At 35.7% G+C, this 16,843-nt stretch overlaps 1 protein-coding gene across 1 annotated transcript in view; it reads right to left on the bottom strand.

Annotated features, from left to right (window-relative positions):
* LOC131969696 (nidogen-1-like) overlaps nucleotides 1–16,571 on the bottom strand; it is a 46,053-nt gene extending 29,482 nt beyond the window's left edge. Inside the window, exons 1-3 of the mRNA XM_059330842.1 lie at nucleotides 16,042–16,571; nucleotides 2,372–2,674; nucleotides 1,042–1,271 (exon numbers count right to left, since the gene is read on the bottom strand). Of these exons, the coding sequence (XP_059186825.1) occupies nucleotides 1,042–1,271; nucleotides 2,372–2,674; nucleotides 16,042–16,266 (758 nt within the window). The 5' untranslated portion in view covers nucleotides 16,267–16,571. The remainder of the gene's footprint in view (nucleotides 1–1,041; nucleotides 1,272–2,371; nucleotides 2,675–16,041) is intronic.
* Between the last annotated feature and the right edge of the window lie 272 nt (nucleotides 16,572–16,843).

Here is a 16,843-nt window from a genome sequence, read left to right as displayed (position 1 = left end):
CAGTCGACAAATTCAGCTACGAATAACTTTGGTTTTGTCGACAGATCCGTCTGTATGAATGGTAATTGAACTTACGACTGAAACTAATAACTATAATCATGAATGTAATAATTATGACTCATTAAATCAAAATATTATAATAATATTTGCGTCAATAACAATAACACTGTTAATTGTTGTTTATTGATGAAGGACTTGCTTTTGGCTTCAGCTGACTTCGCTCCATTATTTCCCCTCGTTTATCAAGTCAAGTTTCTCCGGGAATCTTCAAGTAACTGCCAGAAGTTTTTAACAGTAAAACTATCGGCAATGCAATTTAAAGATCAAAAAGTTTTGTTTGCAAATCGAAAGGTTTTCTTTCCTGTTAAATAATAATAGTGATTGGATTTTCATTCGGACGACCGAAGTTAAGTGAAACTAGATGAGAGTCGACAAATTCAGCTACGAATAACTTTGGTCTTGTCGACAGACTGAACTTACGTTTCAAAATATGATTTTTAATATTTTAACTTACTAAATGAACATCATGTTGGATTGAAGAAGACTTGAAACTAATGATTTAGACCATTAATTAGTTATGAGAATGTTTACTGAGGTCACAAATCAAGTCAGAAGTAGACTCACATTCCTCCTGATTTACATACAAACTGACTTCTTTCTGCAGCCGGTGGAGTCGCCCCCTGCTGGATGTTTGACAGAATGCAGGTTTAAGATTTCACTGTTCAGATCTGGAGGTTAAAGCTTGGTTGGTGCTTGTTTTTTTTAGCAGGTTTACAGCAAAACTACCAGCTCGATTTTTTAATGAAACTTGCATGGGCCAATGAGAAACCCTTTCAATTTTGGAGTGGCGTTTTTTTTTTCTTGTGAGAATGAGCATTTGGCTGAGTTTTTAGATTATTATCAGAGTTAATTATTCTCCATCTGACTTCATTATTACTGGATACAAGCCTTTTCCACAGCACTGAACATTTACAGACTTGTTTTTTTAACATGCAAATCCCATTCTAGTATATTCTATATCAAAGCACATCGGATTCATACTCAGTCAGTCTCCTGATGGAGGTCTCTTCATCGGTGGTGGCGCGAAAGTACGTCCCCTCTGATGTCCCCCAGAAATAGCCTTTCACGAGGCCTTCGTTGAAGCCCGCCTCCAGGAGCTTGCTCTCGCCCCCTACTGACGTGGAGAGGAACTGCAGGCCGTCGTGGGGGTACAGGAGGATGGCGACGGTGGACGACGCCATGAAGGCCACGACCAGCTGGAAAGTGTTTCTCTGGAAGTACAAAGCAAACTCCATGTCGCCAAAAGGAAAACAAATCAAGGAGTTCTCAGCAAATAAGAGATAGGTGAAAATTCTCAGTGTATTCATCTCACTTCAGTCTTTTTATTTCTCCACAATGAGAGTCAAACCCACAGACTGACCAACAAAGTATTCAGTCAGACTGAACTGATATCAAACATGTATGGACGACAACAACTGCAGCATTTTATCAAACTTTCACAAACAACAAGCTTCACTTATAAAAATGTTTCTGAATCAAACAAAAAGACGAACTTTGCAGCATTATTTCCACAACTTCCCGACACGATATCCTGACGCACAATTTATATATTTTTTCTGGCAATTTCTGTTTTTTTCGGGTAATTTCGACTTTTTTCTTGTAAATTTGACATTTTTGGGTCATTTTTACTTTTTCTTTTCTTTTTACTTTTTTTCTTTTAGTTGTGACTTTTTTTGGTTATTTTACTTTTTTGGGGGTAATTTATACTTTTTTTCAGCTAAATTTTTGTCTAGTAATTTGACCTTTTTTCTGGTAATTTTGACAATTTTCTGGTAATTCCTACTTTTTATTGTGATTTTGATTTTCTTTGGTAATTTCCACTTTTTTCTGGTAATTTAGACTTTTTTTTCATGAAACTGACTTTTTTTCCTTTAGTTTTGACTTTTTTAGTTTGACTGGTAATTCTAGTTTTTGGGGGGTGATTTATACTTTTTTCTGCTAAATTTGACCTTTTTTCTGGTAATTATACATTTTTTAACTAGTAATTCTACTTTTTTTCTGGTAATTTATACTTTTTTCTTGTGATGTTGACTTTTTTTTCCTGGTAATTTTGTGTAGCCTAACTTTGCAGCGTTATTTTGTCAACTTCCTGACATGATATCCTATAGATTCCTTAGATCTTCTAGTTTCATATATTCCAGTATTTCCAATATATTCTTGAAAGTGAGCCCGCTACGACCTCCGGAAAAACAAAAAAGGCAAAAAAAAACAAATCAAAAAATATCACGATGCTATGCTTTATCGGTTTATTCCCACCTCTATTGTACATCTGTAGTCTCACACCTGAGACACGACCCCCGCGGCGGCTCACCTTCGTGTCCAGCCCGTCTCCTCGTCCGGACGTCCCGCTGGCGGCCATGTTCTCCCAGGTGACGACGAGGGCGCCAGTGGCCTCCACGCCGTCGTCTCTGGGGAACGCTCGCCTCACGTGCTCGGTGGCCTTACTCAGCACCTCGGGGCTGCTGTCCCACCTGAAGTGGACCTTCCCCTGTCCGTCCCCTTCGTCCAGGTCTCCCAGCAGAGCTGCGATCATCCTGAAGTCGGCGGGCATCTTCCCCAGGTACTCGCCCTCTGCTGGGGGCGCCACCGCCGACACGAAGCCATTCGTGTTGATCTGAGACAGAAGATGAAATGTATTATTTATTTATTCATGAAGCGACAGAAACTAATAACTATAATCATGACTCATTATATCATAATATGATAATAATATTTGCATTAATAACAAACTATTAATTTTTGTTTATTGATGAAGGGATTGTTTTTGGCTTCAACTGACGTCGCTCCATTATTTACCTTCGTTTTTCCTCTTTTTATATTCTTCAAGTTTCAAGTCAAGTTCCTCTGGGAATCTTAAAGTTTTTAACGGTAAAACTATCTGCAATGCAATTTTAAAAAAATGAATTGCTATTAAAATAAATTTGTGGTTAAAAAAGCGTTATTGCATATCAAAAAGTTTTTTTTGCAAATCAAAAAGTTTTTGCCTTTGAATTCAAAAGTTTTGCTTTATATGTAGAAACTTTTGCACTTGCAGAGTGGGAGTTTTTGCTCTCTAACTTCTTCTTTTTAAATGCATAAAAAAAGACACAAAAGTAACAGTTCTTACAGGCCCTGGCATTGTAGCTGCTCGAGCTCGAATGTACAGTCCTGGAAAATATTATTAGACCACGCTTATTTTCTTCAATTTCTTGTTAATTTTAATGCCTGGTACAACTAAAGGTACATCTGTTTGGACAAATATAATGACAACAACAAAAACAGCTGAAAAGAGTTTAATTCAAGAGCTGATATCTAGACATTTTCCATGGTTTTCATCATAATGATTTTGGTTATTATCAAAAAAAAACTAAGGTTTCTTCTTAAATATTTTCCTCACAAAATAACATGTTTTATGAGATAATTTAAACTAGTTGCAGCTTCCCACAGTTCAGACTTTTTAAAAAAAAAAAGAGAAATAAACTCTCTGTGCATAAGGCGACCTGCAGGTTTTCCTGATTGTTGGATCATATTTAAGGCCCTTAAGGCTGAAAATTGAAGAAGATTCATATTTTTTTCCTACTTTTTTTCTGCATTAACCTCTTAATCACCTTCCGCCCTGCTCAAAACTGCAAAATGTTTGAACATTTTTGGAATTGTAGCCCTTTAAATTCCAGTTTGATAGCACAACGTCACTGATTTTTTTTCTTGTGATTTTTTTCCTGGTAATTTTGCCTTTTTTTAGGTAGTTCGGCTTTTTTCTTGTGATTTTGACTTTTTTTTTGGGTAATTCTACTTTTATTAACTGTTTTTCTTACAGCACAACTTTAGATTTAATGTAAAAAAAATTTTTTTAAATTAGCTTCTTCTGTGTACTAGTTCTGTGTACTAACTTGTTCTGTGTAATGTGTGTTTATTTTGTGATAAAAAGATTTCAGAAGAAATTAAGATGTTTTTTATGAATAAAATACAAAAATGTAATTACTTTCCATATAAAAATTAAAAATTGTATTAAAAACAGTGACACCATGTAATCAAATGGCATTTAAAGGGTTAAAATACTCAAACTCTTAGAAATGTTGGTAGTTTTGAGCCAGATTTACCAGAAAAAAAGTCAAAATTACCTGAAAAAAGTGGAAATTACCTTTAAAAAAGTAGAATTACCAGGAAAAAAAATCAGTGACATCGTGCAATCGAACTGGCATTTAAAGGGTTACAATGCCAAAAATGTTCCAACATTTGGTAGTTTTGAGCAGGAAAGTTGTTTAAGAGGTTTATGCAAAAAAAAAAATATTAATCTGTTTTTAGTTTTTATAGCATTTTTTGGAGATGGACATTTTCAGCCTTAAGGGCCTGAAAGGGGAGCAAATGTGTACAGTGTATTATAGACCCATTAGAAAAATTGAAATTTGAATTTCAAAATATATCAAGAAAAAAAAACCTCCTTCCAAAAATCATGCCATTTTCAGTATCAAAATTATTATCAAAACAAAAGTAGAAAGTGAAAAAAAAGTGTCTGAAAATGTCCTTGGTGGTCCCAGAGGGTTTAAGAACATCTGACTGACTGAACGGCTTCTCAGGTAAATTTTAAACGTCGAGCTGTGAGTTAAAGCTGCAGTCTGAAGCTCTGACGGTCACAGTTCACGGCTCAAACACTCACTGAGGCGGATTTCAGTTAATGGGGTTAAAAAGATCCTTTTCTTCACACTGAATGCGAAGTTACTGTGAGGAATTCCTGTGGGCGACTCGCCGACAGAGAGACGGAACGTTTATTCGTCAAAGCAACATCGCAGCTTTATTCTGCTGCTTTGTATTTGCTTTCCGATATGTCAACGATCCAGTGAAAAAACATGATGACTTACTGATTATTTATTAACCCTCTGTAACTAAAAGTATGTTTTCCTTTTTAAAAATCGCCCAAAACTTATTCATCTTAGAGAGAAACCATAAAACAGATGTTATAGTCAGAGTTTGAACTTTCCAACGGTCCTTGAACGGATCATTAATTACGAAAGTTCTTGTTATAAAAAATGTCAAATATGTGGAGAAAACTGTTTTAGGTCATAATCCATATTTGTTTTGGTTCAAGTTTTTTTTTGGCATGTGTTTTTTTTTGTAATTTTGTGTCTATTTCTTTTGGTCACTTTACAACTTTTTTTTTTAAAAAAAAATTCCTTTTGTGGGTTTCTTTGGGGTAAAATGTGTTTTTTTTTTTTTGTAATTTTGTGTCTTTTTATTTTGGTCATTTTACGTCACAAACATTTACCATAATATCAAAGCAAAAGCTAAAGCTAAAGCTAAGCTAATTATTCTACAGATATATTTGTTTAAATACAGATATTTACTGAATATTATCTGTAAAAAATGTTGTCCTTTTGTGGGTTTTTTTGGGTAATATGTGGGGTTTTTTTTGTAATTTTGTGTCTTCTTCTTTTGGTCATTTTACAACTTTTTTAAATTTTTCTTTTGTCCTTTTGTGGGGTTTATTTTGGTAATATGTGGGTTTTTTTGTAATTGTGTGTCTTCTTTTGGTCATTTTACATCTTTTTGAGACTTTTTTTTGTCCTTTTGTTGGGTTTTTTTGGTAACATGTGTTTTTTGTAATTTTTTGTCTTTTTCTTTTGGTAATTTTACAACTTTTGTTTAGATTTGTTTTGTTCTTTTGTGGGGTTTTTTGGTAATATGTGTTTTTTTGTAATTGTGTGTCTTCTTCTGGTCATTTTACATCTTTTTTTTTTCTTTTTTCTTCGTCCTTTTGTGGGGTTTTTTTGTGTCTCTTTTTGGTAATTTTGTATCTTTTTTTGGTCATTTTATCTCACAAACATTTACCGTAATATCAAAGCAAAATCATCTTTAATTCTTCTACAGATATATATGTTTAAATACAGATATTTACTGAATATTATCTGTAAAATAACTTGTCAGTTTATTGCTGCCAGACATGTTTTTTACAGTGTGGACGTGATCTGAAGCGTCGTCTCTTTAAGTCGTTAGTCTAACAGAAACCTGTGTTTACTGTAAAAAGCCTCCTCAGCAGCTCTGTGTGCTAATTTCAGAGTAAAGTAGAAAACAAAGGCAGCAGTGAAGCCTCGGGCTCTCAGTCTGAGAACACAACATCGTTAGCAGCTGATGGACGAGCTATCACTGAATCTGTTGGTCGTTAATCTCCCATCAGGCTGTGAGTGTTTCCTGAAGAATAAAGGACTGTGTTTCCCACAATGCCTCATTATTATGAGGTTTCTGTGAACCAGGACGATCAGACAACAAACAGAGATCTGACCACACAACACACTTCATCAAGGTAGCTCTTTAACCCTCTGGACCCAAAATTAAACATGTGTTTTTTCTTTCTTATCTCAACATATCGTTTATTACAATAATTTGTAGGGACAATAAACTGTATATACTTTTATTTACATATAACAGAAATAGTTGTTGTGGCGACGTGTCAAAATGTCAATTTTTCTTCTTTTGGTCTTAAACTATTTGAAATGTAAATAAAACATTTGGTGTCTGGATGAAACAGTTTTCGTCTCTCTTATATAAGATGAAACATAAACAGCTGAGTGAGCTGCTGCTGATGTTTGGCTGCTCAGATATAAACTGTATATGTAACAGTGGAACATCTTATCTCACATGTACATTCAGCCGTCAGCCGGTGACGTCAGGAAGCAGAGACGAGCCGCAGAAACCAAGAGAACATCATGAAAAACTCCACAAAATAACAAAAAGTGTCTTCCACTCATGCTGTTAGGAGAGTTCAGCACAAGTAAAGAAACTACTCTAAAATAAATATAAAACTATCTGCACAGATGAATAAGACACTGAGGCTAGAGAGAAAGAAACCACCATCCGGAGGATTTAAAGCATGTTTTCTTTTAAAATATCAGCAAAAATCTGTTTATCATAAAAAGAAACTGAAAAAACAGACAATATCGAGTTTGAACTTTCCTACTGTCCTTGAACGGATCATCAGTTGTAAAAAGTGACCAAAACTTGTGTAAAGTGTTGATATTTGTGTCAGATTCTCTTTATTCTACATGTGTCATTTAAAATAAAGCGTTTGCAATAACCAGATCCTGTTAAAAACATTAAATTCTGCTCCTCAGAGACACTGTGAAGACATTGATTCTGCTGAGACCAACAATATTACAACATATAAAATATTCACTGAAAATCTGTTTACACAGAGCAGAGAGGAGAGGACAGGAGAGGCTGTTTACACAGAGCAGAGAGGAGAGGACAGGAGAGGCTGTTTACACAGAGCAGAGAGGAGAGGACAGGAGAGGCTGGAAACATGACAATACTTCAATATTTACATTCTGTGTAGAAACTGATTTTGGTCTCTTTTCTTGGTCATTTTGTGTAATTTTTTATATTTTTGGGGGGATATTTTGTGTGTTGTTTACTTCTCTTCTATTATTTATTTGGTCTGTTTGTGTCCTTTTTTGGTCATTTTACATCTTTTTTCGGTTATTTTGTCCTTTTTTTACTACATTTGTGACACTTGTGGGCACTTGGGGAAGAGTTTTATATATAAACTAAATTTTTTCCAATTTTTAAGAAATAATTTATCAGAGAAATTCAATTTTTTTCTGATTTCTGTCATTCTAACTGTTCTGCACAAAGACATGTTTGAGTTGTTCTGATTGTGCTGATTCCATAGAGCTGCAGGACTTATAGATTACATAGATTTTATATGTTGCAGTGAAAAACGAGGACACAGAGAGGAGAATGTAGAAACAGTAAAAAACGTCCTGAAACGTCTCGTCGGGCTTCAGAGATTTTTAATTTAACAGCTCAGATTTTCCTTCATGTGCTTCTCTGGAGGAGGACAAGTCGTACTCATCAGATCCTCAGATTTAAAAGACGACCTGAGACGCAGGTAACATGAATCTTTTTCGGGCTCCCAGCAGCAGAGAGGTCAAAGGTCAGAGCCTCTGAACACATGAAAGGAGGATGTGTGGCTGTGAGACGCTGCGTGCTGCTCCGCTGCCTCTCTGAGCTCCGGCCGACACTTCCTCCACTGAAACGCATGACTGACGGCAGCATGAGGGTGAAAGGCCGCCGGCGCTCCCAGCAGGTCTCCGCCTGCAGGAGACACTCAGCCGCATCACAGGAAGTCTTCTGTCTGAGCGGAAAACACGATGACGACGCTCAAAAAGCTGTTCAACAGCAGGACGAACAAAAAGTCACTGATCAGGCTGAAACATTCGACTGTTTACTGTTTTTCTCTATTTTATATCATTTTAAACGTAATATCTTCGAGTTTCAACAAGATCTTCAACCTGAACGACAGAACAGACCGTTTGTCAGCTCCACCCATAGACTCCTATGAGCGTAAAAAACAGTTTAAACATGAAATAAATTATGTACATGCTGGAAGTGAAGATGAAACAAGTGTGACGAAAGCCACTGAAGTTAGGTAAAAAAATATCAGTTAGGAAAAAAAAATGTAAGTTAGGTAAAAAAATGTAAAAGAAAACAAAAACAAATGTAAGGTAGGTAAAACATGTTTAAAAAAACACAAGTTAGGTGAAAAATGTAAAAAATAAAATAAAAATGTAAGTTAGGTAAAAAAAATAAAAATAAAAATAAAAACCTAAGTTAGGTAAAAATTAAAAAAAAATTGTAAGTGAGGTAAAAAATTTAGAAAAAAAAATTAAAAAAACATAAGTTAGATAAAAAAAATTGTTTTAAAACATAAGTTAGGTAAAAAATGTAAGAACAAATATATGTAAGTTAGGCAAAAATGTAATTAAAAAAAAGTAAGTTAGGTAAAAAAAATTAAAGTAGGTAAAAATGTAAAAAAAAAAAAATAGTTTGGTAAAAAATAAAAAATAAAAAAACGTAAGTTAGGTAAAAAAAAAAACAGCTAGGTAAAAATGTAAAAAAAAAAGGCAAGTTTGGTATAAAATGTAAATAAAAAAAAGTTTTAAAAAGTATGTGGTTCACAAAGCATGAAACAAGTCTTTTATGTTGTTCTTTTATGTTTTCAGACTTTTTAATGATGAAATAATAAAAACAGAAGAATAAACAATAAACAAGAAATCGGTTGATGATAAAAAAAAAAAAAAAAAAAGCTGCATGCATGAAAAAAAAAGTTATTTTCCAGAAGAAAAAAAAAGGTTTGTTTTTTACATTACTTTAACTACTAATATTAACCATAAAATAAAAGCTGAAATCTGTAAATTAATATAATGGGAAATTATAGGTTTTTTTTTTACAGTATTATTTAATTTCTGTACTGTAAAAATACAAAAGATATACATCATATTACTGAATGTAAAATTAAGTAAAACTTCTGCTTTTGTACGGTAAACATTTTTTTAAAGTAAATAAGTAAATTTAAAAAACAGTAAGAAGTATGTTATTCGCATTTTAAAGAAATTATCTGTAAAATAAATCACTTTTTCTTTTTCTGTAATATGTCTGCCTGTGCTGCAGCAGGTGATTCAGAGAGACGTTCAGTGAAACTAACAGCTGCCTCAAAGAAGAAACTCTGATTAAACCATCAGCAGGAATAAAGAAACGCTGCTCAGACGTTCAGTAGAGAATAAAGAGACGCTGTGAACCATCTCCAGTTCAGTCTCAGCGTCTGTCGACGTCGCGGCTGCATTCTTTCTGCAGTAAATGACGGTTTGTACATGTAATAATACGCAGTGTTTGTGATTACATCACACATGTCCGACCCCTGAGATCATCGTTATCTGTGTGAGAACGCCGGCGGGAGGAAGCAGCGAGCGCTAACAGCTGCTGTCTGAGGACAGATGTCTCGAGTCTACACTTTCCAGATGTGCCAGCTCCAGAGGAGGACGCCCCCCTTCCTGTGGAGGACCGGAGACCTCCTCCTCAGACCTCCTCCTCAGCAGCAGCTGGAGCCCAGCCAGAACACTTTATCTCATAATGTCTGAATGTAAAGAAAGCTCCAGGAGCATCGAGCTGCTGAGGATTGGTGATGACTGACAGGATGTCTCATCCAGCAGGAGGGGGGCGTGTCCCCTGTAGGCTGAGAAACATTTAATGTAGAAAACATATGAAGCTGACTTTGTAGAATCTCGTCCAGTATATACATATACAGGGTTAGGGGCGTGTCCTCTTTAGGCTGCAGACTCACAGCGACCAATAAGAGCTTCACATTGCAGGAAAATCCAAAAACAGTCTGAGAGACATTTCAGTATTGTGGAAAGTCCAGAAGAGCCGTAACATTAAATCGTTTTATTCACATTGAAGTGAGCGGAAACAGTGATTTAAGTTGGTAAAACTTGGAAATATAAATTATTGACATTTAGGGCAATAATGTAAGTTAGCACAACAAAGGAAGCCAGTTGTCTGCTCAAAAACAAGTTTGTGAGTTGGTGTTACTTATATCTTTAAGTTGGGGTTCACAACAAGGGACAATAGTTCTGCTATTTCTTTGTTGTGAAATGCGGGAAAGCGGTGAAATTTGGTCATTAGCGGAAGCTAGCGGCTAACTGATGCTAGCGGCGCTGTTTGCTACAGCTACAAGAGTAGCCATTAGCGTATCAATGCTAACTCCAAATTGTGGTCGCAACATTAGCTGACATTTCATAGCGTCGTTACAATCGTGCCAATTCAGCACATTGCAGAAGTAAGGATTAAAAGTTATTACAATGTTAAATTATAAGTTAGTACAACTTACAGTTGAGTTGACAAAAATCTGAATTCAGAGTTGAGCAAACTCAAAAACAAAACTTAAAACATTTAGTTTAATTGTCCAACTTAAAATTTTATCAAAGTTTGTTGCCTTGAAATTTTGAGTTCACTTAACTTTTCTTTTTTTGCAGTGTAGGAGTCTCCAGTTCGCTGCTCCACGTTATCAACAGATGCAGAAGAGCTGCAGGTTTTTAATGAACAGTAAGTTTTTGGCCTCATGCTCCACTGATTCATAGGAATGAACAGAGCCCCGCCTCCAACAGTTCTCATTTTAGAGCCATGAATCGAGTCAAAACAAACCACAGAGTGTTCATGTTCATGGTAATAAATCAACATGTTGCTGGTGAAACAGTGAAGCTGACATAAAAAAAAAAAATTGCTTAAAAGGTTCCAATAAAACGGACTAAACTTTGGGTTGTGAAACGAGAGGAGCAGAGTTGGAAAAAAGTAATTTCTGATATTTTTTGTCATAAAATTGTGATTATTTTCTCGTAAATTTGTGATTTTTTTGGTCATAAATGTGTGATTTTTACACCATACATTTGTGTGTGTGTGTGTGGGGGGGGGGGGGGGGGGTTGTAAATTTTTAATATTTTTCTTGTAAAAATGTTTTTTTCTTGTAAAAAAAATTTTCCTGATAAATTTGTATTTTTTTTCTCAGAAATTTGTGATTTTTACACCATAAATGAGATTTTTTCTCATGAATTTGTAATTTCCTTCTTGTAAATTTGTGATATTTACGGCATAAATTTTCGATTTTTGTTCTCGTAATTTTGCTCTCGTAAATTTGTATTTTTTTTCTCCTAAATTTGTTATTTTTTTATCATAAATGTGTGATTTTTTTTGTAAATTTGTAATTTTTTTCTTCATTGTTAATTTGTGAGTCTTTTCTTGTAAAAGTGTGAGTTTTTTTCGTCGTAAATTTGTACTGCTTAAAACGTTTTTGTCCGGGCTACGTCCAAAACAGTTACAAATAATTTCCTTTTGGATACTGACAGTGGGCTCTGAAGCTGATAATTACGAGAATAACTTTTATTTGTTAGCTTTATTAGATTATTTGATATTTAGGGCCGACAAAGTATCCATTGAGTTTCCCAAACAGTTCTTGACACAATCAAACTTTTTCTCGCGTTTGAGAAACACATCATTTCACAAAACTCCGTTTCACAAAGTGCAGCGTCAAAAGAAAAGTTTCTTGTCTCCAGACACTCAGAGACACGGATCCTGCAGACACAGAGACTCAGCAGCTTGTGCGGTAAAACCAACAGGACGCCGATTATCGCCACGCTTCCTGTCCCGCACGTGAACCGGCTGGTTTTACTCTCCAACAACAGACCGGATCACCGTCTGCTGGAGTCAGATCAGCTCGGCCTGCGGCTGAAATAACGAGGAACACGCAGACGACCCTCGAGCCGCTGCAGCCACTTCCTGCAGAGACGCTCGGTGATCTGTGTGGTCCGCTTGTTTTAACAGGACGATGAGAAACAAATGGTGAAGTGACAGAAACAGAATAAAAACACAGAGAGGATTCGTCAGCGTGTCGAGGAGCTTCAGCTGCTCAAAGGATCCTCAGGAAGGACAGAAGGAGATGTTCTGGAAATCAGTTTCTTCAAATCTTTGAACCTAAATGAGAAGTTTCAGGGTGTTTTTACTCTTTCTACATCCTCCTCTCTGTGTCCTTGTGTTCCACTACAACATATAAAATCTATATACTCTATAAGTCCTGCAGCTCTGTGGAATCAGCACAATCACAACAACTCCAACATGTCTTCGTGCAGAACAAAATGTCACAAAATTACCAAAAGAGACACAAAAATACCAACTTAAGGAGGTAAAATGACAAAAAAAGATGTAAATGACCAAAAACACACAAAATTACCCCCCCCAAAAAGTTTTTTTTTTTTTTTTAAAAAGGGCATAAAATGACACAAAAAGGACAAAATCACCATAAAAAGACACAAATTAATTAAAAGTATACTTGATATATGGAACCATGACTTCCATGAAACTTGGCATCTGGACGCCCTCTGAACCCCAACGAGACGTTTCAGGGTATTTTTTTTACTCTTTCTACATTCTCCTCTCTGTGTCCTTGTGTTTCACTACAATATATAACATCTATAAATCTATAAGTCCTGCAGCTCTGTGGAATCAGCACAATCAGAACAACTCAAACATGTCTTTGTGCAGAATAACACAGTTAGAATGACTGAAATCAGGAGGACAGAGGTGGAGGAGGAGCAGCAGGCCTGACCCATTACACCACACCAATCACAACATGGCCGCTGTATACACTTGCACTAATTATGCACCGTTGTTATAGTTATAGTATATATTTCCTTGTATTTATAATATTTCCTTGTTTTAATATTTGATATTGTATTTTTATTGAGTCTTGAACTCTCTCATTTTGCACATTATGACTAGTTATTAACTTTATTCTATTTTAGTGTATTGGTGTTGTGCTGCTGCTGGAATTGCCAATTTCCCTGAGGGAACCTTCCCAAGGGATTAATACAGTTTCTATCCATCCATCCATCCATCCATCCATCTATCTATCCATGTATCCATCCATCTATCTATCTATCTATCTATCTATCTATCTATCTATCTATCTATCTATCTATCTATCTATCTATCTATCTATCTATCCATGTATCCATCCATCCATCCATCCATCCATCCATCCATCCATCCATCCATCCATCTATCTATCTATCTATCCATGTATCCATCTATCTATCCATCCATCCAGAAATATTAACATTTTAAGCTTTGTTTTGGTCACTTTTTATTACGAAACTTTGGTAACTGATGATCAGTTCAAGGATTGTTGGAAAGTTCAAACTCTGAAGATTATGCCTATTTTTACAGTTTCTTTCTACGATTAATGGTGTTTATTTGTAAATCGTTTAGCGCACCGGAGCACCTGAACGTTTTCCTGAAAATATCTAAATTTGTTGCCATTACATTGTGATACATATTGTTTATTTTTTTTATCACTGAAGTGGCCAGGTTACACTCTTAGGGGGCAAAACTAAAAGCTGAAACATCGAGTTTTTTCCACGTCTCTTTTAGATTGTGATTTGATTCAACACAAGTTTATTTAGAAATATGCAAAATAATTGAGGTGGATAAATCTGTTCACATGGCCGAATACCAGATGAAATTCATCAGATATTACTATTGCCATCAAGAGATATAAATTCATCACCAAATTTATTGTGAACTTCTATAATCTCCCACCCAACATTTACCCCTTTATAAAACAAGTAAAAATAATAAAAACTGATCAAAACTAAACTAAAACTAATAAAAACTAAACTAAAACTGATAAAAAACTACACTAAAAATAATAAAAACTAAACTAAAACTAGCAAACTCATTCTAAAATGTAATTAAAACTAACTGAATTTGAAAACAAAAAATCACAACTAAAACAAAACTAAGTAACTAACTAATTAAGAATCCAAAACTATTGTTACATGTTGAAGACAAAGAGAAGAACAACTTGAACTGAAGACAGAAGTTCAACACAAAGCAAACAGCGTGTAGATGCTCCAATCTGGATTAACGGTCACATGACCTGAGGAATGCATTCAGAGTGTGTGTGTGTGTGTGTGTGTGTCGGCTTGATGAAAGGCTTATCTGTGTTGGCTTTTAATTGACTCACATTCCAGCCTCTGAATGCAACACCTCCGATTCTCTGAACAAACAACCACACAGACACACACACACACACACACACACACACACACACACACACTCTCCACCTGTCTGCTCTCACACACACACACACACACACACACGTGTCTGATTTGGGTCTGTGGCTGCAGGGCAAACACTCAGAGACAGAGAGACTCTTATTTTGTAAACACTTTTAAAGTGTGTGGAGGTGATTAGGAGCCAATAGAAAAGCTTATCAGGTGTCAACAAACAAACAGAGAGAGCAGACTCCCAGACTGAAGTCATCACACTCATCATGGAGCTGCAGCTCTGAAGATACTGAGAGATTAATCCCATCTCAGAGCCCCAACGAGACGTTTCAGGGCTTTTTTTTTCTTCAGCTTTTTTCACATCAGCACAATCCAAACAACTCAAACATGTCTTTGTGCAGAATAACACAGTTAGAATGACAGAAAACAGAAAAAAAGTTGAATTTCTCTGATAATTTTTTTTTTTAAATGTGAATAAAATAGAATTTATATATAATCACTTTTCCAAGAGCCAACAAGTGTCACAACATTACCAAAAAAAAGTCACTACATTACCAAATAAGATGTAAAAATATGCCAAAAGACACAAAATTACCCCCCAAAATTATGTAAAATAACCCAAAAAAGTAAATAAAAGACCAAAAGTGACACAAAATGACCAAAAAGAATGTAATATGACCAAAACCAGTTTCCTCCACATATTGTACATATCGAAGTATTGTCATGTTTCCAGCCTCTCCTGTCCTCTCCTCTCTGCTCTGTGTAAAAAGCCTCTCCTGTCCTTTCCTCTCTGCTCTGTGTAAAAAGTCTCTCCTCTCCTCTCTTTAAGACAGATTTTACATCCGTTTATTACTGAAATACTTCTTTATTTTTCTGTTATTTCATTTTATGAACTTGTTGATACTCTGAGTGAACATTCCTCAATTATTTAAACGTTTACTGGAGTTAATACACTTTTTCTCAGCACTAATATCTGTTTCATGTCAGGAATCAGGACAATATGTGCATTTCTGTGACTGTTTTTGGCAAAGCAGCCCAATTTTTTTCACAAAAGAACATTTTACTGACTGACTGAGAAAAAGAGCTGCAGAAATCCCTCAGACTTGTTTCAGTCATATTTTTAAAGATGGGTTTCGTTTGATTTGTGAAGCTCTGAGTTTTTTGCAGGTTTTTTGATTTCATGAACTTGTTAATTCTCCGAGTGAACATTCCTCATTTATATAAACTTTTACTGGAGTTTATATTTATGAATGAGTGAGTTTTGGGTAGTTTTCAAAGTTTAATCACAGCAGAAGCCAGGTTTTCCTACATTTTCTACTATTTTGGCTGAGAAAAAGTCATTTCACTTCTTTTTATTTCTGAAAGACTGGTTTATAATTTCTGTTATTTCATTTTATGAACTTGCAGCTACTCTGAGTGAACATTCCTCATTTATTAAAACTTTAACTGGAGTTAATAAACTTTAAAACTTTATGAAAGTGAGTTTTTGGGAGTTTTCAGGTTAACATCTCAGCAGAAACCAGGCTGGACTTTTACTACAACTTTTTTTCCCTGATGAATGAACATGATGGTTAAATGATAAAACTCAGCAGCATCTGGAGGTTTGACTCACGTAAACTTTGCTGAAGGTTTCGCTGAACAGGAACAGGGATCCGTTGAGGGGCAGCTCCGCCGTGGAGTCGGATCCGGGGGGCAGCAGCTGGTCTCCGGCTTCTTCTCCGAACTGGAACAGCTCCTCCAGGTCCAGAGCCCGGCTCCCAGCGGCCAGGCTCAGCAGAGACCAGCACACCCAGAACCAGCTCCGGGACCGGCACCAGGACCGGGACAGGGGGCTCATCTTCTCCGGGACTTTGCTCCACAAATACGGTCAGTAATCAGCGGTGCTCTCCAGTGAATGAAGCCGGGCAGGAGGCTCGGGCAGCGGGCAGAAGGAGCAGCGACTCGGCGAAGCACAGCGGTGGACTGAGGAGCAGGAGGAGGAGGAGGGAGGAGAGGACGGAGGAACAGCTCCGGGGGGAGGTTACAACCATAGATATATATGGTTACGACAACCACACAACTTCCGGTCAACTTTTAGCAAAATAAAGGTCGAAAATCTAAACAAAACAACAACTTTTAGACTAAATATAACAGAAGTCGCTTCAAGCCTACACTGTAAAAAAAATTCCAGAAGTGTACTGTTTTATTTGACAGTGGCGTCTCTTCTTTTTATACATTATTGTCATAAAAAATGTTTTTACAAATATTACATAATTAAAAGTAATTAAAAATACAAAAAATACATACATACAATTTACATATTGGCAAATGTAAAAAAAATTAAGGCAAATTTCTGTTTTGTTACAGTAAAACTTTTAATTGAATGTTGTTGTTTTTGAAAATAATGTTTAAAAAAAAAAAAAGGTTTTAAATTA

This window comes from Centropristis striata, chromosome 1 (assembly GCF_030273125.1).
Source record: "Centropristis striata isolate RG_2023a ecotype Rhode Island chromosome 1, C.striata_1.0, whole genome shotgun sequence".
Lineage (NCBI taxonomy): Eukaryota > Metazoa > Chordata > Actinopteri > Perciformes > Serranidae > Centropristis > Centropristis striata.
This window is presented reverse-complemented; position numbering and strand designations above follow the sequence as displayed.